The sequence below is a fragment of the Haematobia irritans genome, chromosome 1 (genome assembly GCF_050003625.1).
Source record: "Haematobia irritans isolate KBUSLIRL chromosome 1, ASM5000362v1, whole genome shotgun sequence".
Classification (NCBI taxonomy): Eukaryota; Metazoa; Arthropoda; class Insecta; order Diptera; family Muscidae; genus Haematobia; species Haematobia irritans.
The window spans coordinates 185,909,142-185,927,759 of NC_134397.1; the positions used below are offsets into that span (position 1 = coordinate 185,909,142).

Genomic DNA, 18,618 nt, shown 5'->3' on the forward strand with positions numbered 1-18,618 from the left:
TTTTGTCAAAATTTTATTTCTATAGAAAATTGTGTCAAAATTTTATTTCTATAGAAAATTGTGTCGAAATTTTATTTCTATAGAAAATTGTGTCAAAATTTTATTTCTGTAGAAAATTTTGTCAAGATTTTATTTCGATAGAAAATTTTCTCAAAATTTTATTTCTATAGAAAATTGTGTCAAAATTTTATTTCTGTAGAGAATTGTGTCAACATTTCATTTCTATAGAAAATTGTGTCAAAGTTTTATTTCTCTAGAAAATTTTGTCAAAATTTTATTTCAATAGAAAATGTTTTCAAAATTTTATTTCTATAGAAAATTTTGCCAAAATTTTATTTCTGTAGAAAATTTTGTCATTACAGTTCTCGAGACAATGCCAAATGCTCCAGCCATAGTGATTTATCCTGCGATTGAAACATTCTTTAACTGAAACCTACATTTGTCATTCCGTTTGTAATGGATGGAAATATTGATCACAGGCCCCATAATAATGTGTATGTTATTCTAATTTCTGAAAGTAAAAGCTAACGGCTTCACATTTGGCACAAGTGTCATTGTTGATCGATCTGCATTGCAATGGACTACTTCGGGAAAATGGGCTAGATTTATGTATAGCTCTCATATAAATCGATCCCGTTGTACGACGACATTATATGTTCTCTTACTACCATCTGAAAATTGGTCCACATCGGTTCATAACTATGATACTATGATACATAAAATCCTCTATAGAAAACCGGTAGTCAAACTGCAATCAAATCATTTAACTCCATGTTTTATATTGTATAAGTACTAAAATCGAATCCTTTTTTCTTCACTAATATTTAAGAGATTTTGTAAGAGAGATTTGTGGTCGCTCTCACTCATGACCCATACCCATGGAATCCCACGCTCATATTGCAATCTATAGCACTGCTGCTGGGACATTCATGCCATTATGCCAAAATAAAACACAATTTTGGATTATGGATTACTGTCATGGCCCGTAAATGAGTTTTGTGAAAGTGTGTATTCGTAACTAACCTACGCCAACTGAAATCAATACAGTGGCCCTGTACTTGTAAACGTTATTAATTGTGACCATAATGGTAATACAAAATAAAGTTATTTCAATTTTTGTTTTTGTTTTGACCAATATCTGCAATGAACAACCGCCGATCAAAATTGTCATTGTTCCGCGGTAAGTGTTGGGCTCACAATAAGTAGTGACAGTAATCTGATGAAACAAGTTGCACAACATTTTTTATGGTATATTATTTAGATATACAACATAAGCGAAAATAATTTAACAACAAATTGAAATGTTTGCTGTACCGAAATTGAATTGCAGTAAAATCTGATGAGAAATTATTCTTCAGAACGCTAAACAAGTTAAATCCTCAGATAAGTGTCAATCATGAATTCGTGAAGTGAAGCTGTGCAATCTCATGTTTGGCAGAACGGTGACACAATTTTTTTTTTTACCAATAAATAAGTAAGGAAAGTCTAAAGTTGGGCGGGGCCGACTATATTGTACCCTGCACCACTTTGTAGATCTTAATTTTCGATACCTTATCACATCCGTCAAATGTGTTGAGAGCTTTATATAAAGGTTTGTCCCAAATACATACATTTAAATATCACTCGATCTGAACAGAATTTGATAGACTTCTACAAAATCTATAGACTCAAAATTTAAGTCGGCTAATGCACTAGGGTGGAACACAATGTTAGTAAAAAACAAGTAAGGAAAGTCTAAAGTCGGGCGGGGTCGACTATATTATACACTGCACCACTCTGTAGATCTAAATTTTCAATACCATATCACATCCGTCAAATGTTTTGGGGGGCTATATATAAAGGTTTGTCCCAAATACATACATTTAAATATCACGCGATCTGGGCAGAATTTGATAGACTTCTACAAAATCTATAGACTCAAAATTTAAGTCGGCCAATGCACTAGGGTGGAACACAATGTTAGTAAAAAAAATATGGGAAACATTTAAATCTGAAGCAATTTTAAGGAAACTTCGCAAAAGTTTATTTATGATTTATCGCTCGATATATATGTATTAGAAGTTTAGGAAAATTAGAGTCATTTGTACAACTTTTAGACTAAGCAGTGGCGATTTTACAAGGAAAATGTTGGTCGAAATCAGAAAAATATATATATGGGAGCTAAATCTAAATCTGAACCGGTGCCAACCAAATTTGGCAAGCATAGCTACAATGCTAATTCTACTCCCTGTGCAAAATTTCAACTAAATCGGAGTTAAAAATTGGCCTCTGTAGTCATATGAGTGTAAATCGGGCGAAAGCTATATATGGGAGATATATCTAAATCTGAACCGATTTCAACCAAATTTGGCACGCATAGCTACAATGCTAATTCTACTCCCTGTGCAAAATTTCAACTAAATCGGAGTTAAAAATTGGCCTCTGTGGTCATATGAGTGTAAATCGGGCGAAAGCTATATATGGGAGCTATGTCTAAATCTGAACCGATTTGGCTGATATTTTGAGGAAGATTGGTTGATATACAGGCCAATTATGACCATATCGGTGAAAAATATATATGGCAGCTATATCTAAATCTGAACCGATTTTTTTCAAAATCAATAGGGATCGTCTTTGAGCCGAAACAGGACCCCATACTAAAGTTTAGGACAATCGGACTAAAACTGCGAGCTGCACTTTGCACACAAAAATACATCAACAGACAGACAGACAGACAGACAGACAGACAGACGGAAATCGCTAAATCGATTCAGAATTTAATTCTAAGACGATCGGTATAGTAAACGATGGGTCTCAGACTTTTCCTTCTTGGCGTTACATACAAATGCACAAACTTATTATACCCTGTACCACAGTGGTGAAGGGTATAATTATTGATCTGTAAATAATTGTTCTGTGAATGTGATAACTAAAACAATAATACAATGTTAGCAAATTTAATTGAATGTGACAAACAAGCCAACAACAGAAATACTTTTATGTTGGCGAGTAAAAGGTACACAAATCAATTTCGTATAAATATGAAGTAATTTTGAAATGGTAACCAAACAAAATCATTACTCTGTAACGAAGCAACAAGATCAACAGATACAATTTACACACTTCAAAATGGCATTTAAAGTAAGTGAATATAAAAAAATAAATAATTTGAAATATGCTATGTTAAATTAAATATATATCATTTTTCCAGTTCATCGCTATCCTATCCCTTATCGCCGTTGTCCAAGCTGGTGTATTACCTTTGGCCCAAGATCATCATCATCATCAAATCTATGAACATGCTCAACCCCATGTTTATCATACTTCGGCTGCTGTTCCCACAACCGTGGTCAAGGCTTTCCCACCAGCCCAATATAATTTTGCTTACGAAGTCAATGACCATGAGACTGGAGACAATCATAGTCATTCGGAACAACGTGATGGGGATTTGGTTCATGGTGAATATTCTTTGATTGATGCTGATGGTTTCAGACGTGTTGTCCAATACACTGTAGATCCTCATAGTGGATTCAATGCTGTTGTCAACCGTATTCCTTTGGAACATGTCAAAACTGTGGTGAAGCAAGTAGCTTATGCTGCTCCTACACCCACTTTGGTTAAACATTATCCAGTTCCTCAAGCCTACCTTCAACATCATTAAATGCCGTTTTTGTTAACCCTATCTGTTGTTTGTGTTAGTATTTAAGGATTGTTATAAATAATATTTTTTTTGTTAATATTTCTTATAATGAAATGCATTTAAATTAATTAGAAGAAAGAAAAGATAAATCTGTGTATTGGAGTTTATAATTGAAATTTTTTCGAATACTTATCATGGCATCTACGAGACTGCATGCTCGAATACATGTTAAAACGGCATTATTCGATTCTGGTTTTAAATGTCCACACAACTTCAAACTGCTAAAGGTTATTTGAAAGATTTCAAGTTGACTACAAGACTATATCAGATTTTATGTTTGTGAAGAGAATTTTCTAGCCAAGAAAAGTGTATGCTGGTAATAAGCATTTAAATGGTTCTCAAGTGCCGCCAACATGTTCTGTTATTTAAATTATAGAATTTGAGACCATATATGGTCCTGATTTAACCATTCAATTTTTATACCCTCCACCATAGGATGGGGGTATATTAACTTTGTCATTCCGTTTGTAACACATCGAAATATTGCTCTAAGACCCCATAAAGTATATATATTCTGGGTCGTGGTGAAATTCTGAGTCGATCTGAGCATGTCCGTCCGTCCGTCCGTCCGTCCGTCCGTCCGTCTGTGGAAATCACGCTAACTTCCGAACGAAACAAGCTATCGACTTGAAACTTGGCACAAGTAGTTGTTATTGATATAGGTCGGATGGTATTGCAAATGGGCCATATCGGTCCACTTTTACGTATAACCCCCATATAAACGGACCCCCAAATTTGGCTTGTGATTGCTCTAAGAGAAGCAAATTTCATCCGATCCGGCTGAAATTTGGTACGTGGTGTTAGTATATGGTCTCTAACAACCACGCAAAAATTGGTCCATATCAGTCCACTTTTACGTATAGCTCCCATATAAACGGACCCCCAAATTTGGCTTGCGATTGCTTTAAGAGAAGGAAATTTCATCCGATCCGGCTGAAATTTGGTACGTGGTGTTAGTATATGGTCTCTAACAACCATGCAAAAATTGGTCCATATCGGTCCATAATTATATATAGCCCCCATATAAACCGATCCCCAGATTTGAACTCCGGACCCTCTTAGAGGAGCAAAATTCATCCGATCCGGTTGAAATTTGGTACGTGGCGTTAGTATATAGTCTCTAACAACCATGCAAAAATTGGTCTATATCGGTCCACTTTTACGTATAGCCCCCATATAAACGGTCCCCCAAAATTGGCTTGCGATTGCTCTAAGAGAAGCAAATTTCATCCGATCCGGATGAAATTTGGTACATGGTGTTAGTATATGGTCTCTAACAACCATGCAAAAATTGGTCCATATCAGTCCACTTTTACGTATAGCCCCCATATAAACGGACCCCCAAATTTGGCTTGCGATTGCTCTAAGAGAAGGAAATTTCATCCGATCCGGCTGAAATTTGGTACGTGGTGTTAGTATATGGTCTCTAACAACCATGCAAAAATTGGTCCATATCGGTCCATAATTATATATAGCCCCCATATAAACCGATCCCCAGATTTGAACTCCGGACCCTCTTAGAGGAGCAAAATTCATCCGATCCGGTTGAAATTTGGTACGTGGCGTTAGTATATAGTCTCTAACAACCATGCAAAAATTGGTCCATATCGGTCCATAATTATATTTAGCCCCCATATAAACCGATTCCCAGATTTGGTTTGCGGATCCTCTAAGAGAAGCAAATTCCATCCGATCCGACTGAAATTCGGTACATGATATTAGTATATAGTCTCTAAGAACCATTCAAAAATTGGTCCATATCAGTCCATAATTATATATAGCCCCAATATAAACCGATCCCCAGATTTGAACTCCGGAGTCACTTGGACGAGCAAAATTCATCCGATCCGGTTTAAATTTGCAACGTGGTGTTAATATATGGCCGCTAACAACCATGCCAAAATTGGTCCATATCGGTCTATAGTTATATATAGCTGATCCCCAATCACATAAAAATTGGTCCATATCGGTTCATTATCATGCTTGCCACTCGAGCAAAAATAATCTAGCAAAATTTGTCGAAATTTTATTCCTATAGAAAATTTTGTCAAATTTTATTTCTATAGAAAATTTTGGCAAAATTTTATTTCTGTAGAAAATGTTGTCAAAATTTTAATTCTATAGAGAATGTTGTGAAAATATTAAATCTTTTGAAAATTTAGTAAACATTTTATTTCTATAGAAAATTTTGTCAAAATGTTATGTGTATAGAAAATTTTGTTAAAATCGTATTTCTATAGAGAATTTTGTCCAAATTTTACTTCTATAGAAAATGTTGTCAAAATTTTATTTCTATAGAAAATTTTGTCAAACTTAATTATATACGTATTTAATCGGTCATTTTAAGTTTAATATATACCACGTAGGGACTACGTGGTATATATTACGGTATTAGGAAATTTTAAGATCGGCAAAAGTTACCGCAACCCAAGTATATCGATTGTGGATGACAGTCTTCAGTAGAAGTTTCTACGCAATCCATGGTAGAGGGTACATAAGCTTCGGCCTGGCCGAACTTACGGCCGTATATACTTGTTTTGTTTAATTTTTTGCAAGGAATAAAGTTTTTTTAGGTTACGTATAGATAAGTCTAGAACAATTACATGGTCATAAATACCATGTACATTTTTTTGTGACCATTTAATTTTTTAACTTTTTTGCAGCGAAAGGAATTTTATAAAAACTTTGAGAATGCATTCATAATTGGCACGTGGTTTTATGTGAACATAAATGAAAGGAAGTGTAATTGAAAAATGTGTTTGGGTTTTTGCTCTGCATTTTTTTTTCTATATTGTATCATTTATGTTTATTTTCAGTTAAATGATGTCTGCTTTTGCGGGTTTGGAGGTTTTGTAGGTTTGCTTGATAAGGTTACCTTGTGCTGAATTTGAGTAAGATCGGTCAATAAATAAGGCTTTTATGACTTCATTTAGGAACTATAACTTAATCTGAACCGATTCGATGCCAACTTTGGGTTTTATGGACAAATTTTGGAAAATCGGACGATACATATACAGTGGGAAGCAAAACCGAGTGGGGTCGTTGATAATTGAAAATAACTTAAATGGTCAGATAAACAAAAATAAACTGTTTTTAATCTGATGCAATAGAACATTACTGGTAACGACCTCCGAGCGTTGCTGGTAATGACCTGATAAAAACAAAGTCTCCAAACACAACCTATCACACAAACCATAAAACATTGAGAGGGAAGCTTCATGGTATGGGGGATGATGACACACTTGGCCGTTGGTTAGTGATAAGGAATCATAAATCGGGAGACTACATTGACATTGTACAATCAAATTTACCTCAGTTTGTGGAGATTTGCGCCTACACTGAAAAAAATATTGTCGTGAGGTCAAAGATTTCATGTCTTTAAGATACGAATACAAATTTTGCTTAGCATAGAAGACGCATTTTTCTAAAATAAAGTTATTTTCCTTGTCCAAAAGTCGATAAACTTTTCAATGAAGTCGTATTGTCCTTATAATTAAGTGATTTGACTTAAAAATGGGTATCTTAACATGAAAGAAAAAATTTATAGGCTAAGGTCAACTTGACTTTAATAATTCAGAAAAATTCTTTAAATTTAATGAAATTGTCTTTAAATTTGTTGTCTTTTTGCATCTTGACTACAAAGCAAAAAATCGTTCAAATTTAGGACATGTTTTTCAAAACTTTATTTTAAAGAAGTTTTTTACTTCAAACATAGCATAATTTCGAAGTCGAGTCCTAATTTGGAAAATAAAGTTGCCGTTAACTCGCTTTTAAAGGACTTTGATAGCATATGAAGAAAAAAAGCTGAGAAAGCGAAAAATTAAAATTTGCTTCCTAGAAGCAAGTACACAAAACCTAAATTTAAAACAGAATTGTGTCTTAAAAGTATCCTTACTTGTATTCTCCGCTTCTTTGGCTCGGAATCAATACCAAATTTTTTAAAGTAAAGACAAAATCTTTGGAACCGAGTATGCTTTTTTTCAGTGTACCTTGAGGATCAAGTTGTTTTTCGAAAAGACGGAAAACCCAAGCATACTTACAAAATAGTAAGAAAATTGTTGTCGGAGCACAGTTCTCAAATGCTCAAAAGGCTACCACAAAGCCCCGATTTCAATCCTACACGGATGAAAAAGACTGTTTTTCATATGTTTGGCTATAAACATTATATGTTTGGAACACAATATTTTTGATTGCAAGCATATAATGTTCATAAACTAGCATAACATGTTTGGGACATATATGTTAATATGTTAGAACATATTATGTTTGGGACATAAAATGTTTGTAAATATAATATGCTTGGATGCAAACATATATTAATTATATAAAAAGAAATAGCCTATAAACATATATGTGTTTAGTAGCTTGGAGCGCTATTTAACAGGGAGCGTTATTGAATTAAGTTGGTGGTTGTTGCTTGTTATTACAAAATTAACATTTTATTTTTCCTTGGGCAATTGATCAGCTACTTCTTTGATCCTTACAAACTGTGTGGTCCGCTGTTCGAATCCCCGTCCGGCAAAAGGTAAAATTAAAATAAAACAAGTATATACGGCCGTAAGTTCGGCCAGGCCGAAGCTTATGTACCCTCCATCATGGATTGCGTAGAAACTTCATCTAAACACTGCCATCCACAATCGAATTACTTAAGTTGCGGTAACGCTTGCCGATGGCAAGGTATCTTAAAACCTCCTAACACCATCTTCTAAATTGTATGTAAGTCCATACGTGGTATATATTAAATCAAACAAGTATATACGGCCGTAAGTTCGGCCAGGCCGAAGCTTATGTACCCTCCATCATGGATTGCGTAGAAACTTCATCTAAACACTGCCATCCACAATCGAATTACTTAAGTTGCGGTAACGCTTGCCGATGGCAAGGTATCTTAAAACCTCCTAACACCATCTTCTAAATTGTATGTAAGTCCATACGTGGTATATATTAAATCAAACAAGTATATACGGCCGTAAGTTCGGCCAGGCCGAAGCTTATGTACCCTCCATCATGGATTGCGTAGAAACTTCATCTAAACACTGCCATCCACAATCGAATTACTTAAGTTGCGGTAACGCTTGCCGATGGCAAGGTATCTTAAAACCTCCTAACACCATCTTCTAAATTGTATGTAAGTCCATACGTGGTATATATTAAATCAAAAAAGATCGATCCAATACGTATATAATTCAGTTTGACAAAGTAGACATAAAATTTTGACAAAATTTTCTACAGAAATAAAATTTTAACAAAATTTTCTATAGAAATAAAATTTTCACACAATTTTCTGTAGAAATAAAAATTTTGACAAAATTTTCTATAGAAAGAAAATTTTGACAAAAAATTCTACAGAAATAAAATTTTAACAAAATTTTCTATAGAAATAAACTTTTGACAAAATTTTCTATAGAAATAAAATCTTGGTAGATTATTTTTGGCTCGAGTGGCAACCATGATTATGAACCGAATAAAATTTGAACAAAATTTTCTATAGAAATAAAATTTTGACAAAATTTTCTATAGAAATAAAATTTTGACAATGATGAAAATTTTATTATGAACCGAATAAAATTTTAACAAAATTTTCTCTAGAAATAAAATTTTGACAAAATTTTCTATAGAAATAAAATTTTGTCAAAATTTTCTATAGAAATAAAATTTCTATAGAAATAAAATGTTGGTAGATTATTTTTGGCTCTAGTGACAACCATGATTATGAACCGATATGGACCAATTTTTGTGTGATTGGAACAATTTTGGTATGGTTGTTAGCAACCATATACTAACACCACGTTCCTAATTTGAACCGGATCGGATGAATTTTGCTCCTCCAAGAGGCTCCGGAGAATGTTTTATATGGGGGCTATATATAACTATGGACCGATATGGACCAATTCTGGCACGGTTGTTAAAGATCATATACTAACACCATGTTCCAAATTAAAACCGGATTGGATGAAATTTGCCTCTCTTGGACACTTCGCAAGCCAAATCTGGGGATCGGTTTATATGGGGCTATATATAATTATGGACCGATGTGGACCAATTTTTGCATGATTGTTAGAGACAATATATCAACACCATGTACCAAATTTCAGCCGGATCGGATGAAATATGCTTCTCTTAGAGGCTCCACCAGCCAAATCTGGGGATCGGTTTATATGGGGGCTATATATAATTAAGGACCGATATGGACCAATTTTTGCATGGTTGTTAGAGACCATATACCAACATCATGTACCAAATTTCAGCCGGATCGGATGAAATTTTCTTCTCTTTCAGGCTCCGCAAGCCAAATCTGGGGATCGGTTTATATGGGGGCTATATATAATTATGGACCGATGTGAACCAATTTTTGCATGGTTGTTAGAGACCATATACCAACACCATGTACCAAATTTCAGCCAGATCGGATCAAATTTGCTTCTCTTTTAGTCTCCGCAAGCCAAATCTGGGGATCGGTTTATATGGGGGCTATATATAATTTTGGACCGATGTGGACCAATTTTTGCATGGTTGTTAGAGACCATATACCAACACCATATACCAAATTTCAGCCGGATCGGATGAAATATGCTTCTGTTAGAGGCTCCACAAGCCAAATCTGAGGGTCCCTTTATATGGGGGCTATACGTAAAAGTGGACCGATATGGCCCATATTCAATACCATCCGACCTACATCGATAACAACAACTTGTGCCAAGTTTCAAGTCGATATCTTGTTTCGTTCGGAAGTTAGCGTGATTTCAACAGACGGACGGACGGACGGACGGACGGACGGACGGACGGACGGACGGACATGCTTAGATCGACTCAGAATTTCACCACGACCCAGAATATATATACTTTATGGGGTCTTAGAGCAATATTTCGATGTGTTACAAACGGAATGACAAAGTTAATATACCCCCATCCTATGATGGAGGGTATAAAAAGATCGATCCAATACGTATATAATTCAGTTTGACAAAGTAGACATAAAATTTTGACAAAATTTTCTACAGAAATAAAATTTTAACAAAATTTTCTATAGAAATAAAATTTTCACACAATTTTCTGTAGAAATAAAAATTTTGACAAAATTTTCTATAGAAAGAAAATTTTGACAAAAAATTCTACAGAAATAAAATTTTAACAAAATTTTCTATAGAAATAAACTTTTGACAAAATTTTCTATAGAAATAAAATCTTGGTAGATTATTTTTGGCTCGAGTGGCAACCATGATTATGAACCGAATAAAATTTGAACAAAATTTTCTATAGAAATAAAATTTTGACAAAATTTTCTATAGAAATAAAATTTTGACAATGATGAAAATTTTATTATGAACCGAATAAAATTTTAACAAAATTTTCTCTAGAAATAAAATTTTGACAAAATTTTCTATAGAAATAAAATTTTGTCAAAATTTTCTATAGAAATAAAATTTCTATAGAAATAAAATGTTGGTAGATTATTTTTGGCTCTAGTGACAACCATGATTATGAACCGATATGGACCAATTTTTGTGTGATTGGAACAATTTTGGTATGGTTGTTAGCAACCATATACTAACACCACGTTCCTAATTTGAACCGGATCGGATGAATTTTGCTCCTCCAAGAGGCTCCGGAGAATGTTTTATATGGGGGCTATATATAACTATGGACCGATATGGACCAATTCTGGCACGGTTGTTAAAGATCATATACTAACACCATGTTCCAAATTAAAACCGGATTGGATGAAATTTGCCTCTCTTGGACACTTCGCAAGCCAAATCTGGGGATCGGTTTATATGGGGCTATATATAATTATGGACCGATGTGGACCAATTTTTGCATGATTGTTAGAGACAATATATCAACACCATGTACCAAATTTCAGCCGGATCGGATGAAATATGCTTCTCTTAGAGGCTCCACCAGCCAAATCTGGGGATCGGTTTATATGGGGGCTATATATAATTAAGGACCGATATGGACCAATTTTTGCATGGTTGTTAGAGACCATATACCAACATCATGTACCAAATTTCAGCCGGATCGGATGAAATTTTCTTCTCTTTGAGGCTCCGCAAGCCAAATCTGGGGATCGGTTTATATGGGGGCTATATATAATTATGGACCGATGTGAACCAATTTTTGCATGGTTGTTAGAGACCATATACCAACACCATGTACCAAATTTCAGCCAGATCGGATCAAATTTGCTTCTCTTTTAGTCTCCGCAAGCCAAATCTGGGGATCGGTTTATATGGGGGCTATATATAATTTTGGACCGATGTGGACCAATTTTTGCATGGTTGTTAGAGACCATATACCAACACCATATACCAAATTTCAGCCGGATCGGATGAAATATGCTTCTGTTAGAGGCTCCACAAGCCAAATCTGAGGGTCCCTTTATATGGGGGCTATACGTAAAAGTGGACCGATATGGCCCATATTCAATACCATCCGACCTACATCGATAACAACAACTTGTGCCAAGTTTCAAGTCGATATCTTGTTTCGTTCGGAAGTTAGCGTGATTTCAACAGACGGACGGACGGACGGACGGACGGACGGACATGCTTAGATCGACTCAGAATTTCACCACGACCCAGAATATATATACTTTATGGGGTCTTAGAGCAATATTTCGATGTGTTACAAACGGAATGACAAAGTTAATATACCCCCATCCTATGATGGAGGGTATAAAAAGATCGATCCAATACGTATATAATTCAGTTTGACAAAGTAGACATAAAATTTTGACAAAATTTTCTACAGAAATAAAATTTTAACAAAATTTTCTATAGAAATAAAATTTTCACACAATTTTCTGTAGAAATAAAAATTTTGACAAAATTTTCTATAGAAAGAAAATTTTGACAAAAAATTCTACAGAAATAAAATTTTAACAAAATTTTCTATAGAAATAAACTTTTGACAAAATTTTCTATAGAAATAAAATCTTGGTAGATTATTTTTGGCTCGAGTGGCAACCATGATTATGAACCGAATAAAATTTGAACAAAATTTTCTATAGAAATAAAATTTTGACAAAATTTTCTATAGAAATAAAATTTTGACAATGATGAAAATTTTATTATGAACCGAATAAAATTTTAACAAAATTTTCTCTAGAAATAAAATTTTGACAAAATTTTCTATAGAAATAAAATTTTGTCAAAATTTTCTATAGAAATAAAATTTCTATAGAAATAAAATGTTGGTAGATTATTTTTGGCTCTAGTGACAACCATGATTATGAACCGATATGGACCAATTTTTGTGTGATTGGAACAATTTTGGTATGGTTGTTAGCAACCATATACTAACACCACGTTCCTAATTTGAACCGGATCGGATGAATTTTGCTCCTCCAAGAGGCTCCGGAGAATGTTTTATATGGGGGCTATATATAACTATGGACCGATATGGACCAATTCTGGCACGGTTGTTAAAGATCATATACTAACACCATGTTCCAAATTAAAACCGGATTGGATGAAATTTGCCTCTCTTGGACACTTCGCAAGCCAAATCTGGGGATCGGTTTATATGGGGCTATATATAATTATGGACCGATGTGGACCAATTTTTGCATGATTGTTAGAGACAATATATCAACACCATGTACCAAATTTCAGCCGGATCGGATGAAATATGCTTCTCTTAGAGGCTCCACCAGCCAAATCTGGGGATCGGTTTATATGGGGGCTATATATAATTAAGGACCGATATGGACCAATTTTTGCATGGTTGTTAGAGACCATATACCAACATCATGTACCAAATTTCAGCCGGATCGGATGAAATTTTCTTCTCTTTGAGGCTCCGCAAGCCAAATCTGGGGATCGGTTTATATGGGGGCTATATATAATTATGGACCGATGTGAACCAATTTTTGCATGGTTGTTAGAGACCATATACCAACACCATGTACCAAATTTCAGCCAGATCGGATCAAATTTGCTTCTCTTTTAGTCTCCGCAAGCCAAATCTGGGGATCGGTTTATATGGGGGCTATATATAATTTTGGACCGATGTGGACCAATTTTTGCATGGTTGTTAGAGACCATATACCAACACCATATACCAAATTTCAGCCGGATCGGATGAAATATGCTTCTGTTAGAGGCTCCACAAGCCAAATCTGAGGGTCCCTTTATATGGGGGCTATACGTAAAAGTGGACCGATATGGCCCATATTCAATACCATCCGACCTACATCGATAACAACAACTTGTGCCAAGTTTCAAGTCGATATCTTGTTTCGTTCGGAAGTTAGCGTGATTTCAACAGACGGACGGACGGACGGACGGACGGACGGACGGACGGACGGACGGACGGACGGACATGCTTAGATCGACTCAGAATTTCACCACGACCCAGAATATATATACTTTATGGGGTCTTAGAGCAATATTTCGATGTGTTACAAACGGAATGACAAAGTTAATATACCCCCATCCTATGATGGAGGGTATAAAAAAATCATAAAATTGAATAATTTCTTCTACAATGTTTGTATTACAGAAAAAGGTGCTAAGAACTAAAAAATCTCGTGGAAGTGAGATGTGAAGGGAATATACAATTAGGCAGAAACAAAATTTTGAGCATTCAGGTCGAAAACCTATGTTGTTAGCACCTATATTACCTGTTTATTTTCATAATTCATTATGATTGTAAATATATAAATAAATAAATAAAATTTTGAGCACAATATTGTTTGGGAGAATTTTTTTAAGCATATAATATTTTTGGGTGCAAAATGCTTCCAAACATATTATATGTTCACATAATAACATATTTTTTTTTGGAAGACAACATTATTGAATTTGGATGCAAAAATACAAAATGTTTGGAACTTAGACTACCCAAACATATATTGTTTAGACCAATATGCTTTCAAACATATTATATATTGGAAGAGATCAAACATATAAATGTTTGGGCAATACCCAAAAATGTATATGCTTGAAGCAAAATATGTTTGGGAGTATATGTTACAGAAGCGATTTTTTGTGAGGGTGTATTTATGGTCTCTGGTTAAAAGGCGCTTGTGATTACACAAAAGAGCATGTAAAACAAGTACAGTGAAACCTCTCAAACTTGGACACTCTGAATCCCGGACACCTCCCAAACATGGACAGTTGTCTGGGACGTTTGCTATATTAACACATTAAAATTAACCTCTCATACCTGGACACCTCTCAAAGGTGGAAAAAATTAAGGCGACCGTGGGTGTCCACCTTTCAGAGGTTTCACTGTATATACGGCCGTAAGTTCGGTCAGGCCTAATCTTATGTACCCTCCACCATGGATTGAATAGAAACTTCCACTAAAGACTGTCATCCAAAATCGAATTACTTGGGTTGTGGTAATACTTGGCGATGACCTGCCATCTTAAAACTTCTTAACATCGTTCTCTAAATTGTAAGTTAGTTCATACGTGGTATATATTAGACAAAAACAAAACAGATTAAATACGTATATAATTCAGTTTATGACCCGGTATATGTTATATGGGGAAGTGTACAAATAATTACCAAAGGATATGAAGTTTTGCGCGGTAATTAGAGAGCTGAATTTAAATATGGGGGTTGCTTTATAAGGGGTATGGAACAATTTTTGTGTGATTGGAACGATATGGAACAATTTTTGTGTGATTGGGGATAGGTTTATCTGGGGGCTATATATAACTATAGACTGATATGGACCAATTTTGGCATGGTTGTTAGCGGCCACATACTAGCACAATGTACCAAATTTCAACCGAACCGGATGAATTTTGCTCCTCCGGAGGTCAAATCTGGGGATCGGTTTATATGGGGCTATATATTTAATTGGACCGATATGGACGAATTTTGGCATGGTTTTTAAAGACTAAACACTTAGACCAAGTACCAAATTTGAACCGGATTGGATGAAATTTACTAATATTTTTTCGAAAGAAATGTTTTATTATTTTATTTTAGAATTTTATTTATAAGTTTATGATCACTCCTAATAGTGAACAATTTTTTGGGGTCTATAAATATACCTTGAAAGTTACCATTTCGACAAAATGGAAGAAACAAGGAGACTTTGGTAGTATGGCCTAAAACGAAAATTAAACTGTTTATAGAAAATTTAGTCAAAATTTTATTTTTATAGAAAAATTGGTTAAAATTTTATTACTATTGAAAATTTTCGTTTCTATAGGAAATTTTGTTAAAATTTTTTTTTAATAGGAAACCTTGTCACAATTTTATTTCTATAGAAAATTTAGTGAATTTTTTTCTTTAAAATTCTGTCAAAATTTTATTTCTATATGAAATTTTGTCAAAATTTTATTTCTATAGAAAATGTTGGCAAAAATGTATTTCTATAGAAAAATTTCTCAACATTTTATTTATATAGAAAATTTTGCCAAAATTTTATTTCTATAGAAGATTGTGTCAGTTCAGTTTTCATATTCCTCTTTATTTATTTTAGTTAATAATAACAATCCATTTAATGAGATTTTATCACTCCTAATAGTCAAAAATTTTTTGGAGTCTGTAAATATACTTTGGATTGTAAATGTGTTGAGAAAGTTACCACTTCTACAAAAAGGAAGAAACAAGGAGACTTTGGTAGTATGGCCTAAAAAGAATATTAAACTTTTTATAGAAAATTGTGTCAAAATTTTATTTCTATAGAAAATTTTGACAAAATTTTAATTCTATACAAAATTTTGTCAACATTATATTTCTATGGAAAATTTTCTATAGAAAATTTTGTAAAAAATTTACTTCTATAGAAAATTTTGTCAAAATTTTATTTCTTTAGAAAATTTTGTCATAACTTTATTTCTATGGAAAATTTTGTCAAAATTTTATTTCTATAGAAAATTTTGTTAAAATTTTATTTCTAAACCAAATTTTGTAAAAATTTTATTTCTATAGAAAATTTTGTAAAATTTCTTTAGAAAATTTTGTCAAAAATGTACTTTTTTAGAAAATTTTTTCAAAGTTTTCTTTCTATAAAAAATTTTAGTCAATATTTTCTTTCTATAGAAAATTTTTTTCAAAAATGTATTTTTTTAGACAATTATGTCATAATTTTATTTATAAAGAAATTTTTGCCAAAATTTTATTTCTATAGAAAATTTTGTCAAAATTTTATTTCAATAAAAAAATATGTAAAAATTTTATTTCTATAGACAGTTAACATTGTTAACATTTTATTTCTATAGAACATTTTTGCAAAATTTTATTTCTACAAAAATTTTGTCAAAATTTTATTTCTATAGAAAATTTTTTCAACATTTTATTTCTATAAATTTTTTTTTCAAAATTTTATTTCTATAGGAAATTTTGTCGAAATGTTATTTCTATAGAAATTTGCCAAAAAATCAAGAATTCTACCAATCAACCAAACAGTAAAATATCTACCATTTTGGTAGTTTTAGATAAAACTCTCACTAATATAAGCGATACATACATATGGTTTATTGTAAACAGTTCATATGTCGAAAAAAGTCTTATATAAAAAAAATTAAAATTAAATTTTAAATGAATAAATGTTTTTAAAAAGGTGGCGAAGATATACCTTTTTTTCGGTAAAAACTTTATCGACGGTAGTAAAGTAGAGGATATATGCGACTTGTGGAGAAAGAAATCAGGACATTCGTTTGCATAGACTTGTGCCTTATTAAGTAATGGAAAGACTTTTGATTATATGCTTTAATTAAGACATTTGTCTTTTCTGCTAATAAATTTTAATTAAATTAAAATTTCATTATAAGAAATATTGCTAAAAAAATATATTTACAAAAAGTCCTTAAAATTACTAACAATAAAAACAGACATGATTAACAAACATGGAATTTAATGATGTTGATGGTAGGCTTGAGGAACTGGATAATGTTTAACCAAATTGGGTGTAGGAGCAGCATAAGCTACTTAGGCCACTTGCTTCACCACAGTTTTGACATGTTCCAAAGGAATACGGTTGACAACAGCATTGAATCCACTATGAGGATCTACGGTATATTGGACGACACGTCTGAAACCATCAGCATCAATCAAAGAATATTCACCATGAACCAAATCCCCATCACGTTGTTCCGAATGACTATGATTGTCTCCAGTCTCATGGTCATTGACTTCGTAAGCATAATTATATTGAGCAGGTGGGAAAGCCTTGACCACGGTTGTGGGAACAGCAGCCGAAGTATGATAAACATGAGGTTGAGCATGTTCATAGATTTGATGATGATGATGATCTTGGGCGAAAGGTAAAACACTAGCTTGGGCAACAGCGATAAGGGATAGGATAGCGAAGAACTGAAAAAAAAGGATATTTATAATTTAACATATTTCCAATTGTTTTTTTATATCCACTTACATTAAATGCCATTTTGAAATGTTTAAATTGCGTAACTGTTTTGAAACTTGAACTTGTTGCTTTACCACTGAGGTGTGATTTTGTTTGATTTGCATTTCAAATTTACTCCATATTTATACAAACTTGATTGGGGCACCTTTTACTCGCCCACCTTTAACAATTTCTATTGTTTACTATTTTGTCACTTGCAATCTATAATGTTGATATTGCTTTATGGTTTTATTTATCGCTTACATCGATTAGCTATTTTCAAACTTAATTATAGAGAAAAAGACTATTGTCCCTTGAAAAAATTGGGAGCACAAAAGCATGATACTTTACCATTAAATTTGATTGCATGCAATAGTCCTGTAAATGACCATTCAAATGAAAAGTGGTCTCTCAAATTCGATTCAATTGAAGTTTCGTTTAATTTGTATGCGAATACATCCAAAAGTGAGTATTTTAAAATTTCTGACCTCAGAATTTATCAAAATTTCAAGAATATCTATACCCTTCACCACTACTGTGGTACAGGGTTTAATAAGTTTGTGCATTTGTATGTAACGCCAAGAAGGAAAAGTCTCCCAACAAAAAACTGGGTAAGCACTAGTGAT

General features: G+C 33.3%; 2 protein-coding genes across 2 annotated transcripts; one reads left to right on the forward strand and one right to left on the reverse strand.

The window, feature by feature from the left end:
* The first annotated feature begins 3,067 nt into the window (after window positions 1–3,067).
* Window positions 3,068–3,721, forward strand: LOC142242954 (larval cuticle protein A2B-like). Its single transcript, XM_075314419.1, has 2 exons — window positions 3,068–3,120; window positions 3,191–3,721. Exons 1-2 carry the CDS (start codon window positions 3,109–3,111, stop codon window positions 3,638–3,640), a joined length of 462 nt encoding a protein of 153 aa, XP_075170534.1. The 5' UTR covers window positions 3,068–3,108; the 3' UTR covers window positions 3,641–3,721.
* A 13,783-nt stretch (window positions 3,722–17,504) lies between these two features.
* On the reverse strand, window positions 17,505–18,083 carry LOC142242955 (larval cuticle protein A2B-like). Its single transcript, XM_075314420.1, has 2 exons — window positions 18,023–18,083; window positions 17,505–17,961 (listed from the first exon to the last, which is right to left on the reverse strand). Exons 1-2 carry the CDS (start codon window positions 18,032–18,034, stop codon window positions 17,578–17,580), a joined length of 396 nt encoding a protein of 131 aa, XP_075170535.1. The 5' UTR covers window positions 18,035–18,083; the 3' UTR covers window positions 17,505–17,577.
* Window positions 18,084–18,618: the final 535 nt, after the last annotated feature.